General features: G+C 41.4%; 2 protein-coding genes across 3 annotated transcripts in view; one reads left to right on the top strand and one right to left on the bottom strand.

The window, feature by feature from the left end:
- The window catches only part of LOC143301276 (adapter molecule Crk-like), a 31,907-nt gene extending 19,761 nt beyond the window's left edge, over positions 1 to 12,146 (top strand). Inside the window, exons 7-8 of the mRNA XM_076615452.1 lie at positions 1,194 to 1,271; positions 1,903 to 12,146. Coding sequence (XP_076471567.1) covers positions 1,194 to 1,271; positions 1,903 to 2,028 — 204 coding nt within the window. The 3' untranslated portion in view covers positions 2,029 to 12,146. The remainder of the gene's footprint in view (positions 1 to 1,193; positions 1,272 to 1,902) is intronic.
- A 3,556-nt stretch (positions 12,147 to 15,702) lies between these two features.
- On the bottom strand, positions 15,703 to 27,800 carry LOC143301275 (synaptic vesicle 2-related protein-like). 2 transcript variants are annotated; one of them, XM_076615449.1, is made up of 4 exons: positions 27,447 to 27,800; positions 17,911 to 18,428; positions 17,130 to 17,411; positions 15,703 to 16,590 (listed from the first exon to the last, which is right to left on the bottom strand). In XM_076615449.1, the coding sequence occupies exons 2-4, from the start codon at positions 18,413 to 18,415 to the stop codon at positions 15,893 to 15,895; spliced, it is 1,485 nt and encodes a 494-aa protein (XP_076471564.1). In that variant the 5' UTR covers positions 18,416 to 18,428; positions 27,447 to 27,800; the 3' UTR covers positions 15,703 to 15,892. The 2 variants fall into 2 exon arrangements, with proteins under 2 accessions (XP_076471564.1, XP_076471566.1); XM_076615451.1 differs by having other exon boundaries at positions 17,911 to 18,417.
- Positions 27,801 to 27,839: the final 39 nt, after the last annotated feature.

Raw genomic sequence — 27,839 nt, 5'->3', positions numbered from 1 at the left:
TTTGTTTGTTGTTTTTTTCTTTAAAGAAAATGATCATTGATTTAAAAAGGAAAAAAAAATTAAAGCAATAAGATCCAGAAAGAATTCCGTGACTGCAGTCTTTGTATATCTTCTTCCTCTTCTTTTTCTTTGTTTATGGCCTGCGACTCCCATGTTCACTCATACCCATGCGCAGGCTTTTACGTGTATGACGGTTTTTACCCCTGCCGTGTTTGCAGTCCTATTCTGTTTTTAGGGGGATACATGCAGGGTATATTTTGTGTTTCTGTAACCCACCAAACGTTGACATGGATTACGGGATCTTTAATGTGTATATTTGATCTTCTGCGTGTGTATACACACGAAAGGGGTTCAGACACAAGCAGGTCTGCACATCTGTTGACCTGGGAGATCGGAAAAATATCAACCCTTTACCCCAAAATCTCCACCCTTTACCCACCAAGGGCCATGACAAGGGATTGAACCCAGGACCCTCAGATTGAGAGTCCAGTGCTTTAACAACTCGGCTGTTGTGCCCGTCTCCAATATATCTGTCTGAAGTGGCCATAGCAGAAAAGACTTAGCTAAAAGCTGTGAAACTGATCACTGGCATCTTTTTGCCCGTCAGAGGCAGCTCTTAATCAGTTTCCAAACCTCTCCAACAACCTTCGGTGACTGTAGTGTATTCACGTTATAGAGTTCCTCAGTAGTGGTGAATGTTTTCTTCCCTCTCCTTCCCTCATGCACATTAAAAAAAAAATTGTTTGTGAATATACAGATACCTAGCCTTGTGAATCTGTGCCTTTCTGGGAGTTGTGAGGGTATATTTTTCAACAGCACACCAGAACAAAAAGTCTGAAATATATATATAGCTAGCTAGATAGATAGATATATGAGCCTGTTGTATCGATGATCTAATTTACTCCATCCAAAAAAAAAAAAAAAAAAAAAAAAGGCGCACTGTCATGGATATTCCCACAACACAAATGTGGTAATGCTAGTTTTGAGCTGTTGATTTGCTTGGTTCACCCATGAACTGACTGCATGTATAGGAAAGTGTCCTTGAAGTAGCAATGAATGGATCTGTGAGATACATGGTTGTGGGAATAAAAAGAGTGCCTAGAAATGGTGGTTTTCAAACCATGTGATTGTGGGAATAGAAAGAGTGTCTAGAGATGGTGGTTTTCTAATCATCATCCCTGCTTTAATTCCAGATGCAACTTCCAGCATATGCAAGGGTGGTCACTGATCGTAATCCCAATGCTTACGACCGGACACAACTACGATTGAGGGTAAGGAAACTGGGGAATGAAAATCTGAGTGTATTGTAGTGTTTTTTGTTTTAACTTTCAGTTGATTTGTTTGCTTGTTTACGTTAATTCTACACATCTTTATTCATATGTATGAAATACAAATACTTGGAAAAACAAAACAAAACAAAAAAAACCCACTTCTGGTTTGTAGTTTTGAGAAAATAATTTGCTCTTTTCCTGGCCAGATCTCCAGGAAAACTGAAGTGAAACATGATAAAGCCATTGATTGTTTCTTTTCTTATTATTTTATTTTACTTTTTTTTCTTTTTTTTTAATATAAATATTACTTTGCAAAGTCAGGAAGCATTGCCTTTTTTTTATGCCGTATCTTGTGAAAATTACAGGTTTGTTGTTTATCCAAAAATTATTATATATTATTTTGTGTTGTTCTTTCTGTTCTGTGATATTGTCATTTTGCTCCTACAGTTTTATGTTTGTTTTTTATCACAAAGTTTTTATAGTAAAGGCTCTTTTTTAAAGTTTTTATGGTAAAGGCTCTTTTTTTTTTTCTCCCTCTCAACCCTTTCACTCTCTGTCTTTTTCTGTTAAGAAAGTGAAACGATGAACAGTCAAAATACTCTGTTTTGGGGTTGTTGTTGTTTTTTTTTAGACGGGAGAGATTGTCAAAGTGCTGGCAACCAACGTCAACGGTCAGTGGGAAGGGGAGGTGAACGGGCGACGCGGGATCTTCCCCTTCACCCACGTGCAGTTCATCAGTGAAGAGGAAGTCCCCTAACCCCCTCCGCCCACCCCCCTCCTTTGTGCCTGCCTGCCTGCTCTCCCCTTCCCTCCATGTGCCTGAATGTACTGGGTGTTTGTGCTGCGCCGTCCTCGTCATGGTGGTGTGGCACGTGATAACAACACACATGGTTTTAGTTTATTGTTTGTATGTGTGTTTTGTGATTTTTATTCTTCTCTCTTTCTAGGAAAGGTTTTGTTTTTTTTTAATCATGGAAGTCGGCCAGTTATGCTTCTTCCCCATGTTCACATTTAAAATCATGTTCTGGAAATTTGTGGGTATTAATGACGGTACAGATGGTACAGATTTTTTTTTTTTCTTTTTTTTTTTTCTCCATGAATCAATACGCTTTGATTAAACAGAGACAAAATGTGGCAAGTGGTTCCAAGGAATCGTTCATTTTGGTTAACAGAGTGGTAAGTTGAGAATTTTGCTCTGTTTTCCTGTCATTGTTTCTCTTGCTCTGATGGAAATTTCAGAAAAAAAAAAGGTCTGCCGGAGAACAAGGAAGGGAAAAAGCAAGGAACGCAGATCGAAAAATAAGCTGTGAAATTCTGAAATGTTGCAAAACAAATTGATGTTGAAATCTTTGGATCTTTTAAAATCTCAACTTCTGCAAGAGAAGGTACTGTTGGGGGGGGGGGGGGGGGGGGGGGGGGGGGGGGGGGGGTATTGTGAAAAAGGAAACCTGCATTGTTGTTCATTGTAGGTTGTGTGATTTTTTTTTTTTATTGTTGTTTTGTTGGTCTCTTTCACTCTGTATCTCTCTTTTTATTTTATTTCTGCATTTCCTTGTCCATGCACTCTCTTAAATGGGAGCTCTGAATGATTTTTCTGTCAGCATTTTGTTAAAAGTATGTGTTTTAAATGTATATTTCTCATTCTCTTTCCCTCACTCTCCCATCCGTTCACTTACTCAGTATATGCATGTTTAAGAGAAGGCTGGGGACCTGTGCCAGATTTATAGATTTTGTTGTTGTTGCTACTTTGTGTCAGTTGTCATTGTGTGAGTGTGCGTGGATGTTTTCTGTGTGTTGAAAATGCTTTCGGTCCTGCGTTTTTTCTTGATCTGATATGATAGGCTGTGGTGATAGTGTGTTCATACAATCAGCATGCAGTGTTATGTCGGAAGGTAGCGGGAGGGGTTGGTGAGGTGGAGACATGTTATTCTGATGAACGCAGCTGCATCAGAGGTGTGAGTAACTTGGGCATCAGTCAGGGTTTCTTCTCTCTGTCTCTCTCTTTCTCTCTTCTAGTTGATGGCCATTTATTAATAGTGATTTGTTGTTGTTGTTGTTCCAAGTTAAGTGAATGATTAAGGTTCTGATATGTTTTGCGGCTGTTGTAAGCTCCAAAGATAAACAGATTGATATTATGTGGTTGGTTTGTGGGTTTGTTTTTTGTTTGTTTTTGTTGTTGCTCATTGTGGTTTTATGAGTTGTTTTTTTATTTTTACTTCTTTTTTTTGTTGTTCATCTGTTGTGTTTCAGATCACTTTGATTTTCTTTCATAATCTGTCTCTGTATATGTTTGTTTCCCTGTGACATTAATTTTTTTTAAATTTGATTTTTTTGCGGGGGAGTGGGGGGGGGGGGGGGTTATAGAAAGCAGGTGATACAAGTGTCACTGTCGTTACTTTGGAACATGCATTATTTCCTTTGACTTAGTTTCTGGTTGATTGCATGCTTTGGTGAATGTCTTCCCTCTTCTTTATTTTTCTCTTGTTGATAGTGATTGGTTTTAAATCGCAGTGATTGCTTGAGAAAATGTGTGTGTGTATGTGTGTGCAAAAAAGAAAAATATTTCGTATGGGGTTGATTTTTTTTTTTTAATTGAACCATGCATGTGACAGAGTGTTATACACTATGTTGGCCTTCTTGATGTAAAGTTGTGCAGTCTGATTAAGTGTTCACCTTAAAGCAGAATATAAGAATTGTGAGTGAAAAAAACTCTTGCTTTTAATGTGCTGTTTCAGTGTTTGGGCGCTTCTGAGAAAGTTTCCTTGATAAGGATAAATGTGTTGACAGGTGCAGTCATGTATAAAGATTATGCAGTTTGAAAATGTGATTCAGATTCTGGAGTATTTGTGTTCTGTATGCAAATGTGATTTGGATATTTCCTGTTTTTTGTTACATGTATTATGTGTAACAGTGTACACACTAATATGTGTGTTTGTGTTTCTTCATAATAACAATATGAAGTAGGAGAAAGTATTGTGTGTTGATCAAAGTACATGTTAATGGAGATTTATTTTGTACATAAGACATGTAATGAAAATGATAAGACGTTAAAAAAAAAAGAAAAAAAGCTGTCAACAAAATGTTGGTTGCTTGTACAAAAGAACTTTTTAAACAGTATAATAGAATGTAGAGGTAGAATGTCTGCCATACCCTGAGATATACCATTGCAGATTGGTAAAGATGCTTCCCTGACTGTTCTTGACATACTGATTCTGACTGACTTTGAGAAAGATGTCCATTTCATGGTTTAGAAACTAACAAATAATTTGGACAGTGATGTTTAAAGTTAAAGAATTAAACATATTTTTTTTGCAGAAGTTGATAGATGTCCCTGTCATGGTATAGAAACCAAATACTTTAGATAATGATGTAGGAAGATAAAGAGTTCGTTTGTTTGTTACATAAATTAATTGGAAGCAAAGACAAGCACAGACACCACGAGCACTGTTTGTGGGGGATACCATGATCACAAACCATTCACCAGCACATGCATTTGTTTTTTGATGATACAATCCAATCTGCTGTGTTTTTGTTCACAGTTTGAATTATCAGTGACATTGCTAGTGCTTACAGTTCTCAGTCTGTCTGTCATCGAAAAGTAAACACAGAATTACAGTTTGTTTTGTTATGAAGAGATGTGAGAAATGTTCTTTTTCCACTCATGAACAGGGGAAGAGAAAGAAAAAGAGTACGAGACAAAGTTTTAGAGATAAAAGTTCTAAACCTGTCATTCCACCCTGCCATAGTTTGCAAGTGTAACACTTAATCTATGTGTAATTGATAACATATTTTATGATAATATGCCTGTGCATAATATTCTGCTATGGTATAATCTATCATGGCTAAGTACTTTGTTCAGATAGAATCAACTATCCAAATTAAATAATCAGTCCAGGGTAGGGGGGGGGGGGATATAATTTTTCCTGGTGGAAGATTAGTCCGGAAAAAATTAGAAACAAAGCAATATCCTTATCTATCCTTTAGAAATGTCCTGTCACCTTCTGAAGGAGGCTGCAGTAATGATTGTGTAAACACAAAACAGGGCATAGCTGTTTCACCCTGTGAAAGGTGCATTTGGTTTGTTGGTACTGCTTACAGTCAGCAGGGAACTTTTCCAGCATGCGTAGGCACTGTCCAAAACTGGGTAGCCACCTAGCACATCAAACACACTTTCCCATTGTGAAGTAACATTGCTTATACATATACTGTGTTTTCACCCAAATATTCGGATGCCTGTAAGTTGAATTGTAGGAGGGTTAAAGATAACCAGGCTATGGTTTCACTGGGGCATTACCCAACAGAGTAGTGAGTGCAGATATGTAGTCATAGAAATTATGATTTTCTTAATGATGGTATTCTTCTCATTGTGCATGTAATTTTCTTCTTTTTTTTTTTCCTCGTGGGAGGTGTGTATATAGATTTGTGCAGATCTTCCTCCCAGTCTTTTGTGTGTAACAGAGCGAAGAAAACAGTATTTGCACGTATGGATTTTGTTGTATCGTGTAGTTGACATTGCTCAACGTGCTTGTATCATAGTGCGGCAGATGCTTGTAATAGTGTTAAAACCTGGCTCTTTCAGCCGATAATTATTATTTATCTTGTGTACAGTGTTTACTTCAGGGTTACTTGCTCCTACCAACTTCTCTACATGCCCCCCCTCCCTCATCCTCCCCCTGTCTCTCTTTGTATACATTTCTCTCTTAGTCCACATTCACTTGATAAATATTCAAGTGTAGTCCACATTTATTTTATAAATATTCAGGTGCAGTCAAACAGTGTTTCTTCCGTTAATGGCTCTCCCTTCCTCTCTCAGTTTCTTTCATGTTGACAGTCTGTGTTTTAACTTGTGAGAGGGGGGGTGGGAAGGACTGATAAAGTTACAGGCAGTGTTTTTACACCACCAATGGATAATCCTGTTTGTGATTGTTACCTAGTAACTGTGTCTTCCATTGTGAAGCTCTTGCCACAATAACAGTTGGTGATAGCCATGGACATATTTGTGAGATATCTCTCTCTCTTTCTTTTTTTTTTCCTTTTCAAGTACAAGTGTTAATGAAGGATATGGTTGCTTCTACCTTCTCCAGTAAGTAGAGACTGAAATGTCCATGCTAACATGCAGATATGCTTTGCACTTGCATGTGTGTGCGCGCGCACGCACGCACACACACACACACACACACACACACACACACACACACACACACTGAAACACACATTCTGTCTTCGATTTGTGCATGTATAAGCCAAGGTTTAGTAAAGGCTGAAGAAAAAACTATTCTTTTGATTATCTTCAAAGCGGTGTCTGTAATGCAGATTGCTGTGCAGTTTTTGTAGGCTGTACTGGGACCTTTCAGAATTTTTAAGTCAAAACGCTATTTTACACTACCATTTATGACCTCATGCACTTGGTGAAAATCTAGAATATTGAAATGATGAATGCATGAAATTACAGAACATGAAAATCAGCTTGGACTGGTGATGATCATTTTGTGTAAAATGAAATTCAATTTCAAATCAATGTGGAATGATAATGCCGATTTTGTGTAGAAGACTGCAGTAAGCTGGATGTATGTGCTCAGTGTAGTGATTATGTGTGTGTGTGTGTGTGTGTGTGTGATGTATTTTGTCTCGGACCATCACATTTTATTGGAGGAGGGGGGGGATGCGGGGGGATGACACTTCAGAGTATAGTGAGAGCAATTCTGCATCAGTTGCTTAGGGGGAAAAACCAACAACGAAAACACACACACACACACACACTTCATTTTAGGTTATGACTCCTGTACTTGTGGAAACTGAATTAGGCAAAAAGACATGTTAAACATCAAATGACTTGGGGCTTCCTTTTTGAGGACATCATTGTGTGTTTCTCTGTACCTCTTATTTACCAATATATGAGCTGATGGGGAAGTATTAAAGAACGGTGGCTGCAATTATGTGCCTTTTTTTTCTCACCATTGAAACAGTACTTCATGTTGAATCCATTTGTTGGCAAAATATGTAGGTGCTGTTTTGTCTGTGTGGAAGCATTGACCTGACTATTGTTTCCAGTGTATAAGTTTAAGGATATTCATGTATTCTGGTTGTCCATTTTTCAGTGTAGTTTAGGATGAAAAAACAACAAAACTGTCCTTTACTAGTCTGTTCAGTACTTGTCACCTATCAGCTCCATCTTAGACTTGTTTTTAGCCAGCCTTGTCAGTTTTTGGTGTCTCTTTTTTGTTTTCTGCAGAGCAATGGCTGCTTTTGGTATCAAGTGTCCAAACCAGCAAATTGTGGGGAAACGGGAATAGGTTAAAACTTTGGATATGAGCTCAATTTATGATTGGGGGGGAACGTGTCCAAGCGTTTTTGTTTTATCGTTATAATTCATGTGTGCCTGAAGAAAAAGACCATCATTGCCACCTGCATGTATGAAATCATGCAAATAAATATGCAAGTCCCCAAATATAGATATATTTGCATAAGATTTTGCATGATGGTTGCTGATACATAACATTGTTCTAATAGCATAAAAAAAACTGATTATTGTTAAATGACTGAGAAAAAGTTTGACTTTTCATTTCTTAAAACTAAATAATCCATGATTATATTTTCTGTGGGGCATGTCAGTGATATGCAGCAACTTTGTTTCCCTGGAACTGATTTGATCAGTGATAACCCTGGGGCAGAACAGAAATATCAAACAGACATTAGCATTTTCTTCTCTTTTATTAAAATCTTTTTTTTTTTAACACATTTTTAGTGCATTTTATATGATAACACAGCTTCATGATTTTGACCTTAGAGTTTTATTTGCAAATCTGTATTCTCGTTTTCGTTTTCCATAATGTCTGCTCTGTTCCTTCTTGTGGTTGTCTCGTTTTGGCTTTGGTCGGTTTCTCAGTTGTAGTTTGACTCCTAAATTATCTGTCTTATACACTGAGAAAGTCAGCTGAAAATGAATTGTTCATGATTTCCTTATTGTTTTACAGTGGTAAGAGGACAGTCTTTTCAGTTTTCCTTGGATGAAGAGAATGCTAAACAACAGTGGTTGGAGCATAACAGTTGGTGATGAGATACAACACTGCTCTGTAATAGCTTACAGCCAGTGGTAACTGTTGCCCACCACTATTTGTATGTCACCTTGAAATCATGTCAGGGACAGAGAGTTGATGATACTGCAAGTAATGATGTTTGAGAAGGTCTGGTTTTGAAGAAGCCTGCCAAAGTGATTACATTTTTATTTGATCACTTTGTGGGAATAGACATTTTGAAATTTGTTTCAGTATATATGGCAGAAAATACCTAAATTGTGCTACGTAACGCAAGATTATCATCTGTTATATAATGCACCAGCTAATCATCTTTGTGTTCTGCTTGTTTTGCTATGGTTGTGGGCAACACATCTGTGTCATTAAATTCTGTTCTCAGGACTTTTGTGTTGTTATAATAAGGGATTTTTCAGTTTTTTGTTTGTTTCCTTTTTTTTCTATTCTTTTTTTTTTCAGGTCACTCCAGAATGTGCACACTGTGTCCCTTGTACAGTGGAAATCACAAAACATTCTTAACCAAGTTTTGGCTGCTGTAGCATCCAATTTTTGAATTGTTCATTGACTGCATGCACGATCATTTTGGAAAGGGTTTCCTTTTGGTTAACTTTGTGCATCAGTTGTTTGGCTCAAGAAATATTCTGTCCCAAGGTTTTAGTTTCCCGGAGTTGAGAGATGCAAATGTTTTCAATATTTCTGTGAAAGAGAAACTTTTTATTTTTTGATAACACATTAAATTTAAGGCTAATACATAACTTAAGATAATGAATTAGTTCTTTTTTTTTGGGGGGATGAACATATTAAAAGTTAATACATAGCATTAGATACTTTATTCCTGTAATTTGGGGCCAGTAAGGTACTGCTTGCTTCCGGTAGAAAAGATGTGTGCCTTATCAGCTGATTGTACCCTGTCTGTACCTGAATTTAGATGCTCCCCTGCACAAAGCACATGCACACAGCAGTGCACATTGTCCTTCATGTCATGCTCAAATTTTGGGTTTTTTTTTCTTTCAATAAGAAATCTATTTACATCAGTTTTTACTGATTTATTGGCTAATTCTGTTTTCTGTATATATTTCTTAATAGAGGGGGGGTGGGGGGGGGAGTCTTATGAAAGTAACTGTGGAAAAGGAATTACAGTGCTCTGTGAATTTTTTTTTCAATGAAAACTATTTTATGCATTACTTGGATGGATTTAAGTTCGGTGAGTTACAGCGGCAGGCAATGCTGTGACTAGAACTTTAAAAAGGGGGTTTGTTTCAGTGTCTGTCCTCAGAGAAACACCAATTGTGAATGTTCTCTGGTTTTTTAAAGAACCAAATCAAAACCTAACCCAGTGCGTGTGCGTATGTGTGTGATTAGTTTGAGGTTTGTCAAGAGAAAATGGAAAGGATGTGGTGGGAGAAGAGTGGTGAGAAAAGCTTACTCTCGGGTCTGTCTACTATTTTTTTTCTTTCTTTTTTTCTTGTTTCTTTTTTAAGGAAACAGTGTGAAGTCCAGAACAAAGGCATGTTTTCAAAACTACTGTGCTGACAAGTCCCCCTGTTCAGATAATGGCTCGGTCTGTGTTTAGTGTTAGGTCTAGATAGACTAGTTCACTTCCTAGTTGTAGCTGATGTACATTTTATGTTGAATGATCATGGCACTTCTTTCACATAGCTTGCTTCTCGCACCATCAACTTTAGGCTGAAGTAGTTGTAGTCACCAAAGATCTAGCACTCTTCACTTCCCTGAGACTTTCGTCTGTATTGTACTCTGCTCTGTGTGATATATATACACTACCCTTAGTTGTGATGATGGTGATCTCAGTCTTTCTTCCTCTTCTAATAACCTGTGGCTCTTGTTTCAGCAGATTGACAGGAACCAGTAACTTTTTTTTTCTCTTCTAGAAACAAGAAGTACACCAGATGTCAATCTGGCAGTTGTGAAAGTCCATTGTAGAAATATATTTGTATCAGTCATCTTGACTGCTTGTGCTTGAGCTTCTAAAAACTTGGGTTGGAGCCTTTATCAATTAAGCTGCGATGATTTAGATAATATTCAATGGAAAGGCAGGAGAAGGGTGCTTTCTATTTTAATGATTAATGAATTGTATATTTCTATCAAGAAGCAAACACACACACACAGACAAAAACATGAATTCACTATTCCTTTGATCATGAAAATTTACTGCATTTTGGACTGAAGACACACATCAGTTGTTTGTCATTGAATGATATGAAGTGATCCTCTCTTTGCTCAGACAGTTCTATGGTGAGACAGTCTCTCTTTTCTGACAAATTGCGCACATATAAATTTTGATAACTTCCACAGTTAATGGATACCTCCACCCCCACATCCCCAAGCACACAATGCACAGTCCTCCCATTTCTTTGAGAGAGCTTTCTACGAATGAGCTGTTAGTTGTGTGACAATTTTTACTTCACCTTTTATGCAGACATGCTCTACTTTCTGAGGTGGACCATGCCTATCTTGTTCTTGTTTCTTTGACCCATAGAATGGTAAATAAATTTTGTAATCTTTTCAACAGGTATGCTTGACCTTTGCGTACACATGAAGGCAGTGAATGCACTGTAGGCAAGCATGTATGTTGGTCTTGGAGACTAGGGAAATCTCCATTCCTGATCAACAAGGTGTTGCCAGAACTTGTACCATGCTTAACAGACCCATGGGACAAATGTTCAACACTCACCCACCCCCAGTGTTATTGATTTTTTTTCTATAGAGCTATATCATCAAAGTTCATTAGATTTACTTCACATGCTTAATTTAGGGAATAATTGCTGTTTCCATTTTGACACATCATTAAATCTGCTTCTGAATAAAAATAAGTAATGCAGCAAGGAAAATTGACGTAGCATTCTGAAAACCAGAAATTAAGAATCATGTTGTTTTTTTTCTTTTTAAAACCCTGCCCTACTGTGACAGGAGTCAAAGGCTGGATGAAGAAAATAGAGGAGTACAGGAAGGCGCATTATGCAGACAGATCCTATGGTGTTTTTCCTTCCCTTTGTTATTTTATTCTTTTATCAGCATTTGAATTTTAAATTCAGCTTTTGTCACTGTTAAATTCAACTTTTGTTACTGTTTGTGAATCACAGCTACACAGAGAAATGTGTTCACATGTTCTGCAGAAATGCCAGATATAGAGCATGCACATAGTATTTCTTATTTCAGGAGTACTTTTGATGCTTTATTTGAAACAGTTCAGGGGCCACTTTTTCTTTGTCAAGACAAGACAAGACAAAACATATTTATTTCAGGAAACCTCATTGGGGCACATGAAAACGTTACATATTTCATGTAACTAATACAGATATTAAGGTATAGTGCTCTTTTTTTGTAAAAACATAAATCAAAATCATATGCTGCTGAGCAAATCTTAAAGATTTGAAGGCGTGAATTATTCTTCAGCATTTTTTCTCACCCACCCCCACATCCACACACACAATAACCACATACATGTGTGCTCTTGCAAGCACATGTAATTTCCAAGATTCTTACATTTCCTCAATCCAAATAGCTTAATTGAATATTGATTCTTATTTTGCATTTCAGCTGCTATTTTATCACATTCTTATATTGTACAATTCTTTAAAATTTTGATTTGGCATGATTTTCCAATCAGAAATGCAGTTTTATTGTATGATATTAAGTGACTGTGAAAGATGGAAATTAGTGTATAGTTTCTCTCTCTGCTCCATTTTTTTTCTACTATTGTCTCTTACGCATTGTGACAGCAGTGCCTCGTCAGTTAATTATGTGTGTGTGTCTGTCAGGGGTCAACTTGAACAATGTAGCCCAGTCAACAGTGCAGTCTGTGAATAAATGCTGTCCAAAGTGACTCTTGACTTTAATCATTGTTTACATACTAATCTTACTCTCTATCCGTGTCAGTGTGTGTGTGTATCCGTGCTGCTTTTTCTCTTTTTTTTTTAAATACGAAGTGTGTATTGTGCAGTATGTTCTTTTTTTCCAAAGTGAACCTCCTAATAGTTTCTGTTTGGTATACAACATAACAACACTTACATGAACACAAGCAGAAACATGCTGAAATTGTGCACTTTGTAGAAGACTTGGAAAAAAGATTTGTAATTTTTTTCTAATAAAATTCACCAGAAAAATGTTCTCCACGATTTTCTTTATCAGCTGTTGTGCTGCCTCAATCACATGCAACAGTATATACAGGTAGGAATTAATATTTTGGCAGAACAGCATTATACAACCTGCTACATAAACTTTGTTGGCAGCATAATACAGGCAAGCAAAGCAAGCAAAACAGAATGCATGTAATGGATGAAACACATCTACCCCATATTTTGGTTGTTATGGATATTTACTAGGAAGACGTTTATGGCTCCATAAAAAAACGAAAATATTTTCAGTGTGATTTAAATCAGTCACAGAATAAACTATAAAACGAAAACTAAATGAGTTTTAAAAACACAGCAAAGTGGTGACCCCTCTCTCAGTAGGAAACTCCTGATTTCATGATTCAGCGCTTATAGCTGTTAGAGGCGTTTGATTGGCTAAGAGCGGGCCAGACTAAGAGGGGCGTCTTTTCACTGTTAGCCGCGCGAAATTTGGCCAAACAGAGCAAACCATAGGCCTAGTTTGCATCAGTTTGACATGGTAAGTATATGTAAACACCAAACATGGAGTATAATACAAACTCCTCCTATTTCACACACAAGAAGAAAGAAAGAACTGCTGTGACCAAAAATAATGGAACTCCGTTCACAACACGTGAACACACAATCACCATTTTTCCTCCCCACAACCCATCTGTCTCTTGTCTCTGTCTCTCTCTCTCACACACACACACACACAAGCCACCTGTCTCTCAAGTCTGCAAGTGTCTTTAGAAATGAGTGATTTGTATATCTTGTATATCAGGAAAGCATAAATGTTATAAGTAATAAAAAATGATCACCAAATTGTCAAACATCTTTGTGCTTAATGTTTTTGATATACATAAATCTGTTTACATAGATTTACAGGCAAGTTCATAATTTCCTCTGTACTGGAAAACAAATGCAAGTAATTTTGCCATGTAAGCGGACTATGTTTCCTGTGTCAGGCTAGCTTCAGTTAGTACACCCAATTTCTGTGTTATCCATTACCTAATACAATATTCCGCCTATCAAATGAAATACAAAACTGATTTGCTTTGCATCATATTTTTGATTAGGCACTGAGTATGCAGCCTGGATTTTGACCCAGTTACCATCATCAGGATCGACCGATAGGTCATACTGCATCTGATTCGTTGATTCTCAGACCTTTTGAGGCTAGCTGACAGGCACTGGCGTGCCACTAGTTTGACCGTCAGTAGGGACATTTTTCAGACAGCCAGGAATAGTGTAACAAACATTGTTGACAGGGCAAAGTCAAAGTTCTACTCTTCTAAAATCCTTGCATGCACCACAGCCAAACAGCTTTTCAACGCTACGAACAATCTACTAGGTAAAATGAAACACTCCTCTCCCTACAACATTTTCGGTGCAGGAACTCCATCAAAAGTTTTCTGATTTCTTCAACGGCAAAATAGCGTGCATTCGTGAGAAGCTTGACTCTGTTGTGTCTCCTTCTTCACCCGTTAAAGAACGCGTGTACAGTGGTCCTGTTTTACATTGTTTCCAACCAGTTACTGAAGATTTTGTGAAGAAAGTGTGTCTGAGCGCTTGTCCGAAATCCTGTGAGCTTGACCCTGTCCCGTCTTCTTTGTTGGTTGAATGTATTGATGTTCTACTGCCACATATTACTCATGTCATCAATTCTTCCTTACTGTCTGGTTGTTTCCCTGAAAGCTTCAAATCTGCTGTTGTACGTCCACTCATCAAGAAACCATCTTTGGATCATAATGTTTGAAAAATTATTGACCTGTCTCTAATCTGTCATTTTTATCAAAACTGCTAGAAAAGATATTGTCTCAGCTCTTAGCTCATCTGGAACAAAATGGTTAACTTAATTCCCACCAGTCAGCTTATAGACGTGGTCATAGTTGCGAAACGGCCCTTCTTAGAATAGTGAATGATTTGCTTTCGGGATTTTATGAGGATAAGATATCTGTTCTCGCTCTCTTAGATTTGTCAGCAGCTTTTGACACTATCGACCACTCTATCCTCTTGAACAGACTTAAAACTTCCTTTGGTATTCGTGACACTGCACTAGCATGGATCACGTCTTACCTGTCAGATCGTACACAGAAAGTGTGTGTAAATGGTAGATACTCTAGAGTATCTGCCTTAAAATATGGTATCCCACAGGGGTCCGTCCTAGGTCCTGTTCTTTTCGTGCTGTATGCGGCTCCTGTGTCGGATGTCATCAGTCATCATGCGATGTCGCTTGAGAGCTTTGCTGATGACACACAACTTTATCAGTCGGCTTCCATAGCTAAATTTGATGCACTGGTGACTCGAACACAGGACTGCATTGCTGGCCTGAAGGACTGGATGACTCAACAAGCTGCAACTAAATGATGATAAGACTGAGTTTATGATAACCTGTCCAAAGAAGTTTCGTCAACATCCTTCCTTTCCTGACTCTGTTCTGATCAATAGCACACCTATTTCACTTTCTCCTTCTGTTCGCAGTCTTGGCGTAATCCTAGACCAGTCTCTTTCCTTCCAACAGCACATTTCGAATATCTGTAAAGTTGCCTATTTGGAACTGCGTAGAATCAGCTCTAACCGCCACTATCTCTCAACCGATGCAACCAAGACACTTGTATGCTCTCTGGTTCTCGTCAAGATTGGATTACTGCAACTCTCTTTTGGCCGGCCTTCCCAAATATCTGTTAGACTCCAACGAATTCAGAATAACGCTGCCAGACTCATTTGCAGAGCTTCTAAATTTGACCATGTTTCTCCTCTCCTTCAGCCTCTCCACTGGTTGCCTGTTTCTGATCGAATAGACTATAAGCTATCCACTCTGACCTTTTCTGCAGTCAACGGATCTGGCGCCAAGTATCTTTCTGAACTCCTCCATATCTATACCCCGTCTCGCCAGCTCCGTTCTTCCTCTGATACTCGACTTCTCAGGATACCTCGCGTCAGAAGTAAGGCCTATGGACACAGATTGTTTTCTTTTCAATTGCCAAAGACGTGGAACAAGCTCCCTGATAACCTCCGTCATTCTGATTCCCTCGCATCTTTTAAATCTCGTCTCAAAACTCACCTTTTCCATCAGCAGTAAAAATGTGGCAGGTCCACTTCATTTGCGTCAGCTGTGCTTGGCTATGTGTATATACATATGTATGTGTACATAACTACATACATGTATATGAATGTGTATTGTGTGTGCGTGCGTTTATGTACGTTTGTGCCTGCCTATGTGTGCGTATGTGTTAGGGTAACTGTTAGATACACATGTATGTTAAAATGTATGTATGCAGAGTGTGTGTGTGTGTGTGTGTGTGTGCGCGCGCGCGCGCGCGCTGTGTGTGTGTGTATGTGTGTGTGTAGTCACATTTTGGTGTGTGTATGTAACATAGATGTAATGTTTTATGTTAACAAAGCGTTTTTGTAAAGCACCTAGAGCAGATTTCTGGATAGTGTGCTATACAAGTATCCATTATTAGTATTATTATTATGAACGTCCATCCTCTAAATTCTCCCCAGAGATCATAAGACCTGTCGTAGCTGGCTTATCCCCGGAAACTCCATCCTCCAAATTCTGCCCAGCTGTTTCCTTCCCCAAGCCCAGAGTGACGGCAAGCTGAGCAGCGAACACGGAGGCCCAGACCACTGGGTACAACCACTCGATGGAACTGGACAACAGGAGCTCCCCAACAAACGGGGTTATCAACCCGGGGATTTCCATCACCACGTTCACCCACCCCATAGCGATGCTACGAATGTGGGTCGGGTACACTTCTGGGGTGAAGGTGTTCAGCACAGAGTAAATCGGCACCATGCTGAAAAACACCACAATGGCGAAGACCGTCTTCAACTGGTGCAGAGGGACGAAGGCGAACGCCACCAGAGCAACAAGCGTGATGGACGAAAACATTCTGAGACAGTTGATTCTTCCGATACTTCGTTTTTCGATGAGAACCATGGCCAGGATCAGACCAGGGATCTCTCCGATGAAGACCGAGAACATGTTGAGGTAGGGGTTGACACCCCGGGTGGCCATGTACTCGGGCAGATAGGTGGTCACTCCCCAGAAGCCGGTGGATTGCAGGAACCACACTAGAGACAGGAGGACAGTCTGCCACAGCAAGACCCCGGAGAACAGCTGACGGAGATCTCCACGCTGTTCGCTTGGAGGGCAGAGAATGTCACCTGTCACAGGAACAAATTCAGCCATCAAGTGACAGCTTGATCATCAGTCACGTGACAAAATACGTTCAGCATTGGTCCCAAGAGACACACTCACGCACGTGTGCGCGCACAAAACACATACGCACAATGGTTTACATCAAAAGAACGGCTTATACCAATGAACAATGTTCTTATTTAAGAAAAAGAAATTAATCAACACATTTATGTTACCAACCAAATCAACAATGGAATGAATAACTAAACAACAAACGATCACACAAAACAATATCAACACACACACACACACACACACACACACACACACACACACTATATATATATATATATATATATAGAGAGAGAGAGAGAGAGAGAGAGAGAGAGAGAGAGATAAAAGAAAAGAAAAAAAAGGCACCTACGCATCCCCGCACCACGTCTCCCCCCTTCCCCCACAAAAGAAAGAAAGACAAGGAAAAAGGAAAGAAAAAAAGCAAACCAAAAAAACAACAACAAAAAAACACAAACAAAAACAAACTAAAAACCCATTCAAATTCCCTGACCTTGCACGAGGCAGACTTTATTTCGGTCCGCGACTGCACGGAGAACTTTGGCTCCTTTCTCCGCTTGGCCCGAGGCGAAGAGGAACCTGGGACTCTCCTTCAGGAGGCATAGAGCCATGGCCAGCACCAGCCAGGCAGGAGCGGAGCACGTGCCCACGAACCAGCGCCACCCCAAGGACTCCAGCATGGCCCAGGCAAGGGAGGCAACCAGCACAGCCCCCAGGGCCCCGCACAGGGTCACCACCACCATCACCGTACCACGGCGTTCTCGTGGTAGGAATTCTGCAGGACACAAGCTAGAAATAGTACACGAAGTAGATGCAGCAGCGTGTATGTGACAGGAGTAGTTTTTGTGGTAATAATTATCATTCTTCAGTACACAGTAGTAGCAGCAGAGTGGCTACAGGTTAGTACTACCAGCAGCAACTGCACTTTACTTGTAGAAGTAGTGGGATATTCATGATAGAATGAATGCTGCATCATTAGTATGAATTAGCAGTTTCAATTTTAGTTACATAACTTTCGCAGCAGCAGTACAAACAATAGTATGAGCAGCAGCAGTTTTAGTTTTCGGTTGTAGTTTTAATTGCAGCTGTAACAGTAGAAACAACAGAAGTGGCAGCAACATTTTCAGTTTTTGGTAGTAGTCTTCAGCAACAGCAGCTGCAGCAGTAAAAGCGCAAAAGTAAGTCACACACACACACACACACACACACACACACACACACACACACACACACAATTATCTATATCTACCATATACAGTTATCTATATACTTACCAAGCAATAGCACGAATCCCACACACTTGAATGCAGCCGTCCCGAAGATAACAACACATCGAAAAGCGATGAACAATGGAAAGGACCTGGCAAAGGCCGATGCCAACCCGAACACAGCCACACACGTCATTCCAACGATGAACGGAACACGCCTTCCGAATCGGTCACTGACAGTTCCGAACACGAACCCTCCGACGATTCCAACCACCCCAGAACTGAACGGTAGCCATGGAAACTCGTAATCGGCCAAGTTCCATTCTGCTCTGACAGGGGAGCTGAGAAAGACGAAGAGCATGAACTCTGCACAAACGGCGAAATAACCTCCCCCCACCAGTGCAAGCATCTGAATCTGATACAGGCCGAATTTCATTGAGGACAAAACATCGTCCAGTTGGTGTTTTTCGGTGTCTGTCTGTTCAAGTTCATGGTCTTCTTTGTCCTCTGCTGGTGATGTCACCAGCAGTTGGTGACTTGTGCCCCCAGTTTTTGTGTGGTCCTCTTCCATTTCTGTGTCAGTTCTGGCCAGTTAGACGTACGATTTGAATGCACAAAACCAATGTGATGACCCAACACCTCCAAACCTCGAATAACACAGATACTATAGTGTCGGACGTGACTGAATAAATAAAAAATTATCAGGGCTGCGTTATATGAACGGAGGGGGTTTACCCACTTAAAATTACCACTCATGTTCTTCGGGTGAAGGTCGGGGGAAGGAGTGGGGGTTGCTTGGTGGTTGACACATAAAATTTTAGACTGAGATAATGGCAGCGGAACAGTATTTAAAGGTCCTTTAAAGTAAAATTGGTTGTGCTTGTCGCAGATTCAGTCGAAATTTTGAAGAAAAAAAAAATGCACAGAAGGGGTTTTATTTTCCATAGACCTTTTGATCTGATGTACATTCTCGTTTACAGAAAGGAAATTTAATGACATCCATTTTTTCCCTAAAGGCCTGACTGAGCGCGTGTTGGGTTACGTTGCTGGCCAGGCATCTGCTAGGCAGATGTGATGTAGCGTATATGGATTTGTCTCAACTCTCAGTTTAATATTTGTGATATACACAATACACAATCATACGGTTAGGTAAAGATTTTCCCCCTTTTTATGGGTTTTATTCGGCTTATGACATTTGATGACGGACAAGTTTAAGAAGAAGAAGCCGAAAATATTTCGCTTTAATATAATGTTGATTTTGGAGGATAAGACTATTTATAAAGCTTTCGGTGGTTGTCGTGTCGGACGTTTTGCTGACTGCGGGGCCTGGCTGGTAAAAATATTGAAACAAATGTTCGCTGCAGAACTATGCACTTGAAAAAATTCTGTTGCCAGATCTTGGTTTTATGAACATTTAAATTGAAGTCACACGTACGCCTGCCCCCAGCCTGCATTCCGCCAACGTAATACTCGCGGATAACCGAGTTCACTGACTTGCTGAGGAACACCGTGACATCTGTCCGCTTTATCTTGAGTTTGGGATTGTATGTCACACGTACACCGGCTGTTATTCTGTTTACCCCACGCCATTTAACCCGACACACCATCTAAATTATATATATATATATTGTGTGTGTGTGTGTGTGTGTGTGTGTGTGTGTGTGTTGAAATTTGATATACATATGTAAATACGGGATTGTATGTCACACGTAATCCAGCAGCTTTATTTTCAACACGTTTAACCCAGAGCACTCTCTCTCTCTCCACACACACACACACACACATACACACACACGCACGCACGCACATTATTTTTTTTTTTTCCGGGATTTTTTATTCCTTGCAACTGGCCTCCATGGGCTGTGTCATAGTTTTAAAGAGCAGATTTGAAAACAATTTTACAACGTTTGTTTTATCTATTTGTCTGTTTTTTCTTGCCATGTTCTGCTCAAGGTGGTTATTGAGAGACATTTTCTTTTTTGTTAAAAAGTCCCTGCAGTCTCCTCTGGTGTGTAGCCTCCTGGCGACCCAACATCGATGGTTTCCTGTGGACTGCTGACGCTGCAACTGTGACGGAAGAACCCGGGTGTGGCCGTGTATGGGGAAATCTCTAAGTGGGAGGCATGGGAGCAATGCCACTGAAACGGTGCAGATGATGGGGCAGAAAAAAAACGTTGAAAATACACAGATTTTGTTTAAAAAAAACACAAAACAAAAAACAAACAAAAAAAAAAATCTGAATTTTCACTGCCACCCTGCAGGCTCATATAGGTGACGTAATGTTATTTTTTTACGTCATCTTTCTGCTCTACCATGACGTCTTCTACTACGTAAATATATCATACGCTAAATATTCCATCAATTGTCTATATACGTCTCTCTCTCTCTGTATCTCAGTGATAGTGTATAACCACCACCACGACAAACCGGACTGGTAACTCCACGAATTCAGGGTTCAAACGAAAACCCATGGATGTCGCTTCTCGTGTTCAGTCCAACAAAAACCATCCCAAGGTTACATATCCAGAACAGTTCTCTTCTTTTCAGCTCCTCCACTTTGTTGACCTGCTCCAACGCTGTCACCTGTAAAAAGCTGAGGTTGTCGTCAGAAGGGTGAGGGGTGGAAGAAACATGGGCAGCGACCGAACACTTGATGCCTTCCCTCAGTCTGCAGTCGCTTTTGTGGTTTGCTCATCTCCTCTTAAGATCGTAGCAGCATCCCACATATTGTGCCTCAGGGTACAGTCTGCAGGTCAATAGACTGACCAAGTCTGGCGTGGTGCAGGAGAGGTGTTGGTTGATCTGCCAGCGCCTTCCATCCCAAGGAGAAATGACATGGTCTGTGAAGTGGCCATGACTGCAGGTGTTACAGCGAGGTGCCTTACATTTGAAGAAGCCTCGGATGTTGTTAGGGTCATGAACCACAAACCGCCTGGGGACAGTGGATTTGTACATACTGCCCAGGTTTCTGCGGCGTCTGTCTGCTGCAATTATCAGGGTTTTTTTGGAAAATTCTTTGTTTGGGGAGTCAGCGCAGAGTAAATGGGTGTTACGTGTGATGATTTCTGATTTGGAATGGAATCGTGGATCAAATGTAGTGATCCAAGCCAGTTTCTGTTTTTTCTGGTGGCAATCAACAGTTCTCTCCTGTCTCTTCTGGTACCTTTCACTAGATCAGATTTTGCCTTGTCAAAATTCCAACCTGCCAAGACAAAGTAGCGGGCATACTCATCAATTCTACGCTCAAGCAGGTCGTCTTCACTGTACAGAACTGTGAGAACTCTTGCTGTATACATATGTCACTATCGTTCCCTCAGGCACAGACAAGCTAATATTAAGGTAAGATGTTGTTTTTCCACATGAAACCATCCACTGAATGTTTGGTGGGTTCAGAGACTAAGTGATTTTCAAAGACTCCCACATGAGCAGGATCTAACATGATAGTGATTCCATCATCCCCATACCTGCTCCAGTACAAACGCCTGAAGTCATCCTGCTGCTCTGATGGGATGAGGGATGAGAGGAGTGGTACAGGACAAGTATCAACCAGCTTAGCATCAAGTTGCCCCATGAATACGTCCACATAATCACATGAATGTGGTGGTCCCATTGCCGTTCCGTGGTTTGGTGTTGCAAATGTGGTTGTCCCATCGTGCGATGTGTACTGACAGGCGTTGAAATCCAGTGAAATTTGCAGAGCCTCCATAATGCACTGAGTTGGTAAATTCAATGGACTGGAGTACTTCTCTAACATCTGGCAGGTAGCAGGTATTCCCATTTTGTTGTTGACAGTTGGGAATAGAGAAATAACATCACGCACTACAAACAAGCGTTTTCTGGCAGTGGGGCTACTGCGTCGTTGATGTAGAGGAATTTAGCAAGAAATTCTTTGCTGTCCAACACTTGGTACGGTAGATGTGAGACCAGATATGACATGGCCTGTTGCACAACTTTTGAGATAACAAAAGACGTGTTAGGTAGGACGGTGTTTTGTTTGATTAGGGGTTTGCAATGTCCATGTCTCGTTGAGGTCCGTTACATATTTCACTATGTCTTCTTCCAGGTGTCCTTGGCACTTCCACTTATCCGCCCAGGTCTTGATAACTCTGCAAGTGTCGTCCGTAGGGTTAACTGGAATAATGTCAAGGTAATCAGTTTGTTTTTAGTTTCTCAAGGATCAAACTGTCATCTTTATCCAAAGGAGTGATGACAGTGTTTCCTGATTTGTCAGCAAACCTACACGCAACACTGTGAGCCAGTGGTAGTCTCCGTAGTTCTCTTAGAGCATGCCGTTGTCCTCAGGTCATGTTGTCTTTGTTTCTGCGTCTTATACACATACATACATACATACATACATATATACATACATATATATATATATATGTGTGTGTGTGTGTGTGTGTGTGTGTGTGTGTGGAGAGACAGACAGACAGAGACAGAGACAGAGAGAGCGTCAGTCAAGAATTAATACACGTATGTAATTGTAAATGTTGTGACCCATTTAGAAATGGAGCATTCGGTCATGACCTGATCATAGTGAAGCCAACCAGGTGTACTACTGATAAAATTAATTTCCTTGTTATTTGGAAGACTTAAATAGTGAATCATGAATCATGCGATAACGTAATCATGATTATCATTGTCGTCGTTCATCATCATCGCCGCGATCACTATCACTATCAATTCAATTATCTTTTTTTTTCCAACCCACATTATCATTGCTTACAGCTTAACAAAGGTGAATTTCACGGTGAAATTGGACACTCCAATGCACCACCAGCTATCAGTGTGTGACAAGAATTACGTTAGTCTACGAAGTCGGGCGAGTTGAGAAGTTTAGCCCCTCGATCTTCTGTACGCATGACTGAGTGTCTGTATGTCTATCGGTATCTCAGCTGTGCGTCTTTAATGACATCACCTAGCTGTTACTTTCATGCGGCTGATACCACTGACATACATATATAAAATAATTCTATGGGTGATATATGGAGGAAGGGGCAGAGGGAGCGAAGCGGGGACTGTGTTATTATGTGTAGCTGCGTACAATTCACTATCGTAAACATGAAAATCGTGTGTATATCATATTAGTTCTCAGAACTGAGGGCAATGTGGCAACTAGAATAACGAAACAATAATCCAGAATACAATTTAAAATAAAAAGGGAGAGTGAAAACAGACTGTCTGGGCCATTCTAGCATGCATTTAGGCCTGTCTGTGCATGAGTACTGTTGATGAATGTCAGTTATTCAGTATAATGTATTCAAATTTGAGAGCTCTTTGACTGAGCCACCAAGTGGAATTTATCCCAAAGCACATTGCCAGAGTCAGACAGGCCTGATGTGAATAACGCAATGCCTGGAACTGGCATAGGAATTAGTTTGCTGAAAACTCTCGGGGTATTGTTGAACTGAATTAATTTTGATGTATAGGTACTTGAACAGAGCCTGAACGTAGGCATACTGCGCATTAAATTTGTCTCTTTACAGAAAAAACAACAACTGAATCTGCGGAGATAGGGTAACTAGTTACTTAGTCTTTTTCTTTTATTCATTTTATTATCTAAACATAATAATTTGAGAAGGGCTTCGATCGGCTGTTTTTATTACTGCCAATTCATCAGATTATATTAGGGCTCAAGCGCATTATTGCATGCACATTATTAATCCTGCAAAACCTGAGTGATGGATGAGAGAATGCATACGAAAATAAGTTCCTAGCTCGCTATTTTTGAAAGTGTTTCATTTGGCATATTTATATTATTATTATATTATATATTTTTCTATTCTAGCTTCGTTTTGACTGAGTTCACCGTGAGTGGCCCATATCAGTGTCAGTCTGAGAGATCCGGAACGGCAGTTTCCGACCGTTTCCCAGCCAGATGGAAGGTAGATAGGAACGGATCTAGAACTTCAAGGGAATACCATCCCTTTTCGTGTATTTATTGTATGTGGTTGAAAGCCAGTCGAACTTATATTTTCCATTCACAGTCGAATTCGCTTCGAAACCACTGATTCTTTTTCTTCTTTTGGATGGGTAGCCAACATCGACTTGTCGATGAATCTGCTACACAAATTCTTTTCCGGAGGGTGGTTCCGAGTGGGCTGTTTTAATTAGTTCTAAGTTTAACAGGATTAGGAGGATTTGTGGGGAGGGGGTGTGGGTGGGGGGGTAGTTTACTGTTGTTTGGAGCTGGTCAGAGGTTTGCCACCCTGGCCAGGAAGGCTGCCAGAGATGGCGCAGTGGCGGCTTCAGTGGGCAAGTTGTTCCATTCCGGGATGGTTCTTGGAAAGAATATCATCTGCCGGTACTGTGTCCTGTTGGATGGAATGTCGTATTGCAGGGGGTGGGACTTTCTAGTTATGTGGGTGAGGCGGCTGACAGAGGAGAGGTATTTGGAATCAACCTGTACGAGGCTGTTGTGCACCTTGTAGAACATGATGAGTCTCGCACGACTCTGTCTGGCTTGCAGCGTTGGCCATTCCAGGTCAAGGAGCATGTCGTCCACACTGGAGGTTTGGCGGAAGCGGTGTGAGACCCAGCGAGCTGCTCTACGCTGCACCTTTTCGATGGTGTTAATGTCTTCAGTGGTGTGGGGATCCCACACACAGCTGGCATACTCAAGGGTAGGCGGACGAGGGCCCTGTAGGCTGCGGTCTTGATGATCGTACTGGGCACCTTGATGTTGCGGTGCACAAAGCCTAGTGTCTGGTTTGCCTTGTTGGTGATGCTGTAGATATGCGGAGCCCACTTCAGGTCCTTAGTGAGTGTGATGCCGAGGTACTTGACCTGGGTCTCTTCCTAGAGTCGGTGGCCGTGAAGTTGGTAACTGTGTTCCCGAGTTGTCCGGCGGCGGGTCATATGGACTTTGGAGCATTTCTGGGGGTGGAAAGACATTTTCCAATGCTGTTCCCAGGAAGCTAGGGTGTCCACATCCACTTGCAGCTCCTCTTGGTCTTCGGCTGTCTTGACGTCTTTGTGGCAGGCAGTGTCATGAGCAAAGAGCCTGGCCCTGGCGGACAGTCCGGTCGGTAGGTCAATGATGTAGAGTAGAAACAGGCTCGGCCCAAGGACGGAACCCTGGGGGACTCCTGAGATTACTGGAGCAAGCTCTGACCTGGAACCATTGACAACGACCGACTGCTTCCTATCACTGAGGACCAGGTGATGATGTTCCCGATGATGCCGTAGTGTCGAAGCTTATGGGTCATGAGGCTGTGGTTTACTTTGTCGAAGGCCTTCGAGAAATCGAAGACAAGTAAGACTTCGTCCACGAAGCCAAGTAGCTGCGTTTCGCATGAGCGACCCTTCCGGAATCCGTGCTGTTCCGTGCAGAGAATCTGGTGCTCTTCGCAGTACGCCATGATCTTGCTGACCAGTATATGCTCAGGAGCTTGCACGAATACTTGTCAGGGAGATGGGTCTGTAATTTTCTGCATTGTATCGTTCCCCTTTCTTGAAGACAGGACACACGTTGGCAGTCTTCCAGTCAACAGGGACAACCCCAGAGTCGAGGGATGCCTGGTATAATAGTGTGAGCGATGGGGCTAGTTCCATCGCTAGCTCTCTCGAGACACGGGGGCTGATCCCGTCTGGGCCGCATGCCTTGAAAGGGTCGAGGTTACATAGAAGTCTCTCGACGCCGGCAGTCGTGACGTGTACCTGCTTTAACAGGGGCTGCTGAGGATCACGTGGTGGCATGGGACATCTGTCCCTGAACTCTTCATCACTGAAGTGTTCCTTACTGCTGAAGGCAGACTGGAACTGGCGGTTAAATATTTCAGCTTTTTCTTTGTCACTGGTGACCAGTCTTCCTGCTTCTTTCAGGGGCGAAATGCCAGAATTTTCATTCTGTCTGGATTTAATGAATGTCCAGAAGCGTTTTGTAGGGATGGACTGCTCAGGCTGTTCTTCAAAGATGAGGCCTTGGATGCATTTCCAGTACTGGTTCCTGAGTCTTTCCTGCACCTGTCTCTTGAGTGACTTAAATGCATCATAGAGGTCTTGTCTGCCAGTTCTTTTCATTTTCTTGTGAATTCTGTCTCTGCGTCTGATGAGCCTTTGCATCTGGTAGTCTATCCATGGTGGATTTCTCCTCTGGCCGAGCTTCTTGTGCGGAACGAACTGTTCAACGCACTCGTTGATGCCTGTTTTGATGGCTGTCCAGATTGCTTCAGTGTCCGGCGAGTTGGAATAGGTATGAAGGATGGTGTTGGTGAGCTCCTGTGCTGCCTTCCGGAGGCCGTCCCAGTCAGCTCTGCCGTAGCAGGGAACAAGGCGCACCGTCTGATAGGCGTGGGTGGCGTTAATCTGGAGCTCTGAATACACTATGTCATGGTCAGAGAGGCCGGGTACAATTTCAATACGGGGGAACATGTTGGGAAGGTTGGTTATCAGCATGTCGAGGATGTTGTCTCCTCTGGCGGGCTTCTCGCCAATCTGGTCCATGCCAAGGTCAGCGATGATGTCCCTGAATTCCTGGTGTAGACGTGGATAAGGTGCCCCTTTCTTCAGCACCTTCTTCTTCCAATCCCATCCAGGGAGGCTGAAGTCACTGCCAAGTACAACGATGCATTTCTTGCCTCACTTGTAAATCTTGCTGACTCTGCCATCTTCCTCTGGCTTGTAGTGTCGCTGCTGGGTGGGCGGTAGTAGCTGCTGATCGGCAAATCCCTCTTGCCCCCGGTGAGCTTGATCTTGGCCCACAGGATCTCACAGTCAGGCCTGTCAAGGCTGGGCTCCTCCGAGCTGACAAGGTTGTTGGCAACTGCAATGAGGACGCCTCCTCCATTCCTGTTTCGATCCTTCCTGAAGATTTTGAATGTAGGAGGGAAGATCTCATTGGAGGCAATTTCTGGGCACAGCCATGTCTCAGTGCCGAGGACAATGTCCAGGCAGAGACTTTGGAGGAGGTAGCTGATCTCAGCCAATTTTCCGACGACTGACTGAAAATTTACAGTAAGGATGTGGAGAGGGCGGTTTGAATTTTTGTTCTGTTGACTCTGACGAGTCAAAGAGCAGTGGAGATGGTGAAAAGAGTCATCTGAGTGAAAGGTAAAGCCTGAGTGGTTTGCAGCAGAGTTGTGTCTGTATATTTCCTGTTCCACACCGTGAAGATCGAAAGCCACAGTGCTGTAATTTGGTGATTGGCAAAGTTCACAATGCCAGCTAACATCAGAAGCTCCAACGTCAATATAGGTCCGAGTATCAATGTTCTGGCAGGATGCATGGAACCACCTCCCGCAAGTCTCACATTCCACGCTGCGGTCATCCCAACCCACAGTTCTGTCACATATCCCACAGGGGGCAACAGAAGAGTTATTTGTGGTGGGTATGTTCGAGCCATTAGTGATGCTGAGAGGACCAGTTGCCATAAGCCAGTCCAACGTGCGAGTAGCAGGGACGATTACCAGAAGGCAGCAAAGTGTTAAGGTTGTGTAGGATATCATGAGTGATGGATGAAGAGACAAGCACAGCCGGGACAATATCGTTTAGACATGGTGGTGATTGATGCAAGGGTGATGATAATGTCATCAGTGGTGGTGTGATGAGAATAACCATTTTGCAAGGGATATGTCCAAGAGAAATAAAATAGGTGTACTCACAGTCAAAATCATGTGTTTGTGTGATTGAAGAAGTCCAGGAACAGCTGTTCACCAGTCCAACAATGAGGGCGCAGGCGAAGGGCGAAGCATGAGCTTTGATGGTGGAATGCTGCCTGAGAAAGCCTTGAGAAGTTTGATGGCCGAGCTTCGCTGAGTACGTTTGTGAGCAACTTACAAGTCTTGTGGCGAGTTTCGTTTGCAAACAGAACTAGTCCGGTTGAAAATGTCCTTTAAACATTGTTTGAATTGATACAATATCTTAATTTGATTATTTTTGAATAGTTTAGGGTGTTTTTTTTTAATGGAAAAATATATAATTATTGCCAAAAATAAGGAGAGAAAAATTTTACTCAGTCCACTCGAACCGGAACCGGAACCGGAACCCCTGCCTAT

Source organism: Babylonia areolata, chromosome 27 (assembly GCF_041734735.1).
Source record: "Babylonia areolata isolate BAREFJ2019XMU chromosome 27, ASM4173473v1, whole genome shotgun sequence".
Classification (NCBI taxonomy): domain Eukaryota; kingdom Metazoa; phylum Mollusca; class Gastropoda; order Neogastropoda; family Buccinidae; genus Babylonia; species Babylonia areolata.
Note: the sequence above shows the minus strand (reverse complement) of the source record. Positions and strands in the feature narration are given on the sequence as shown.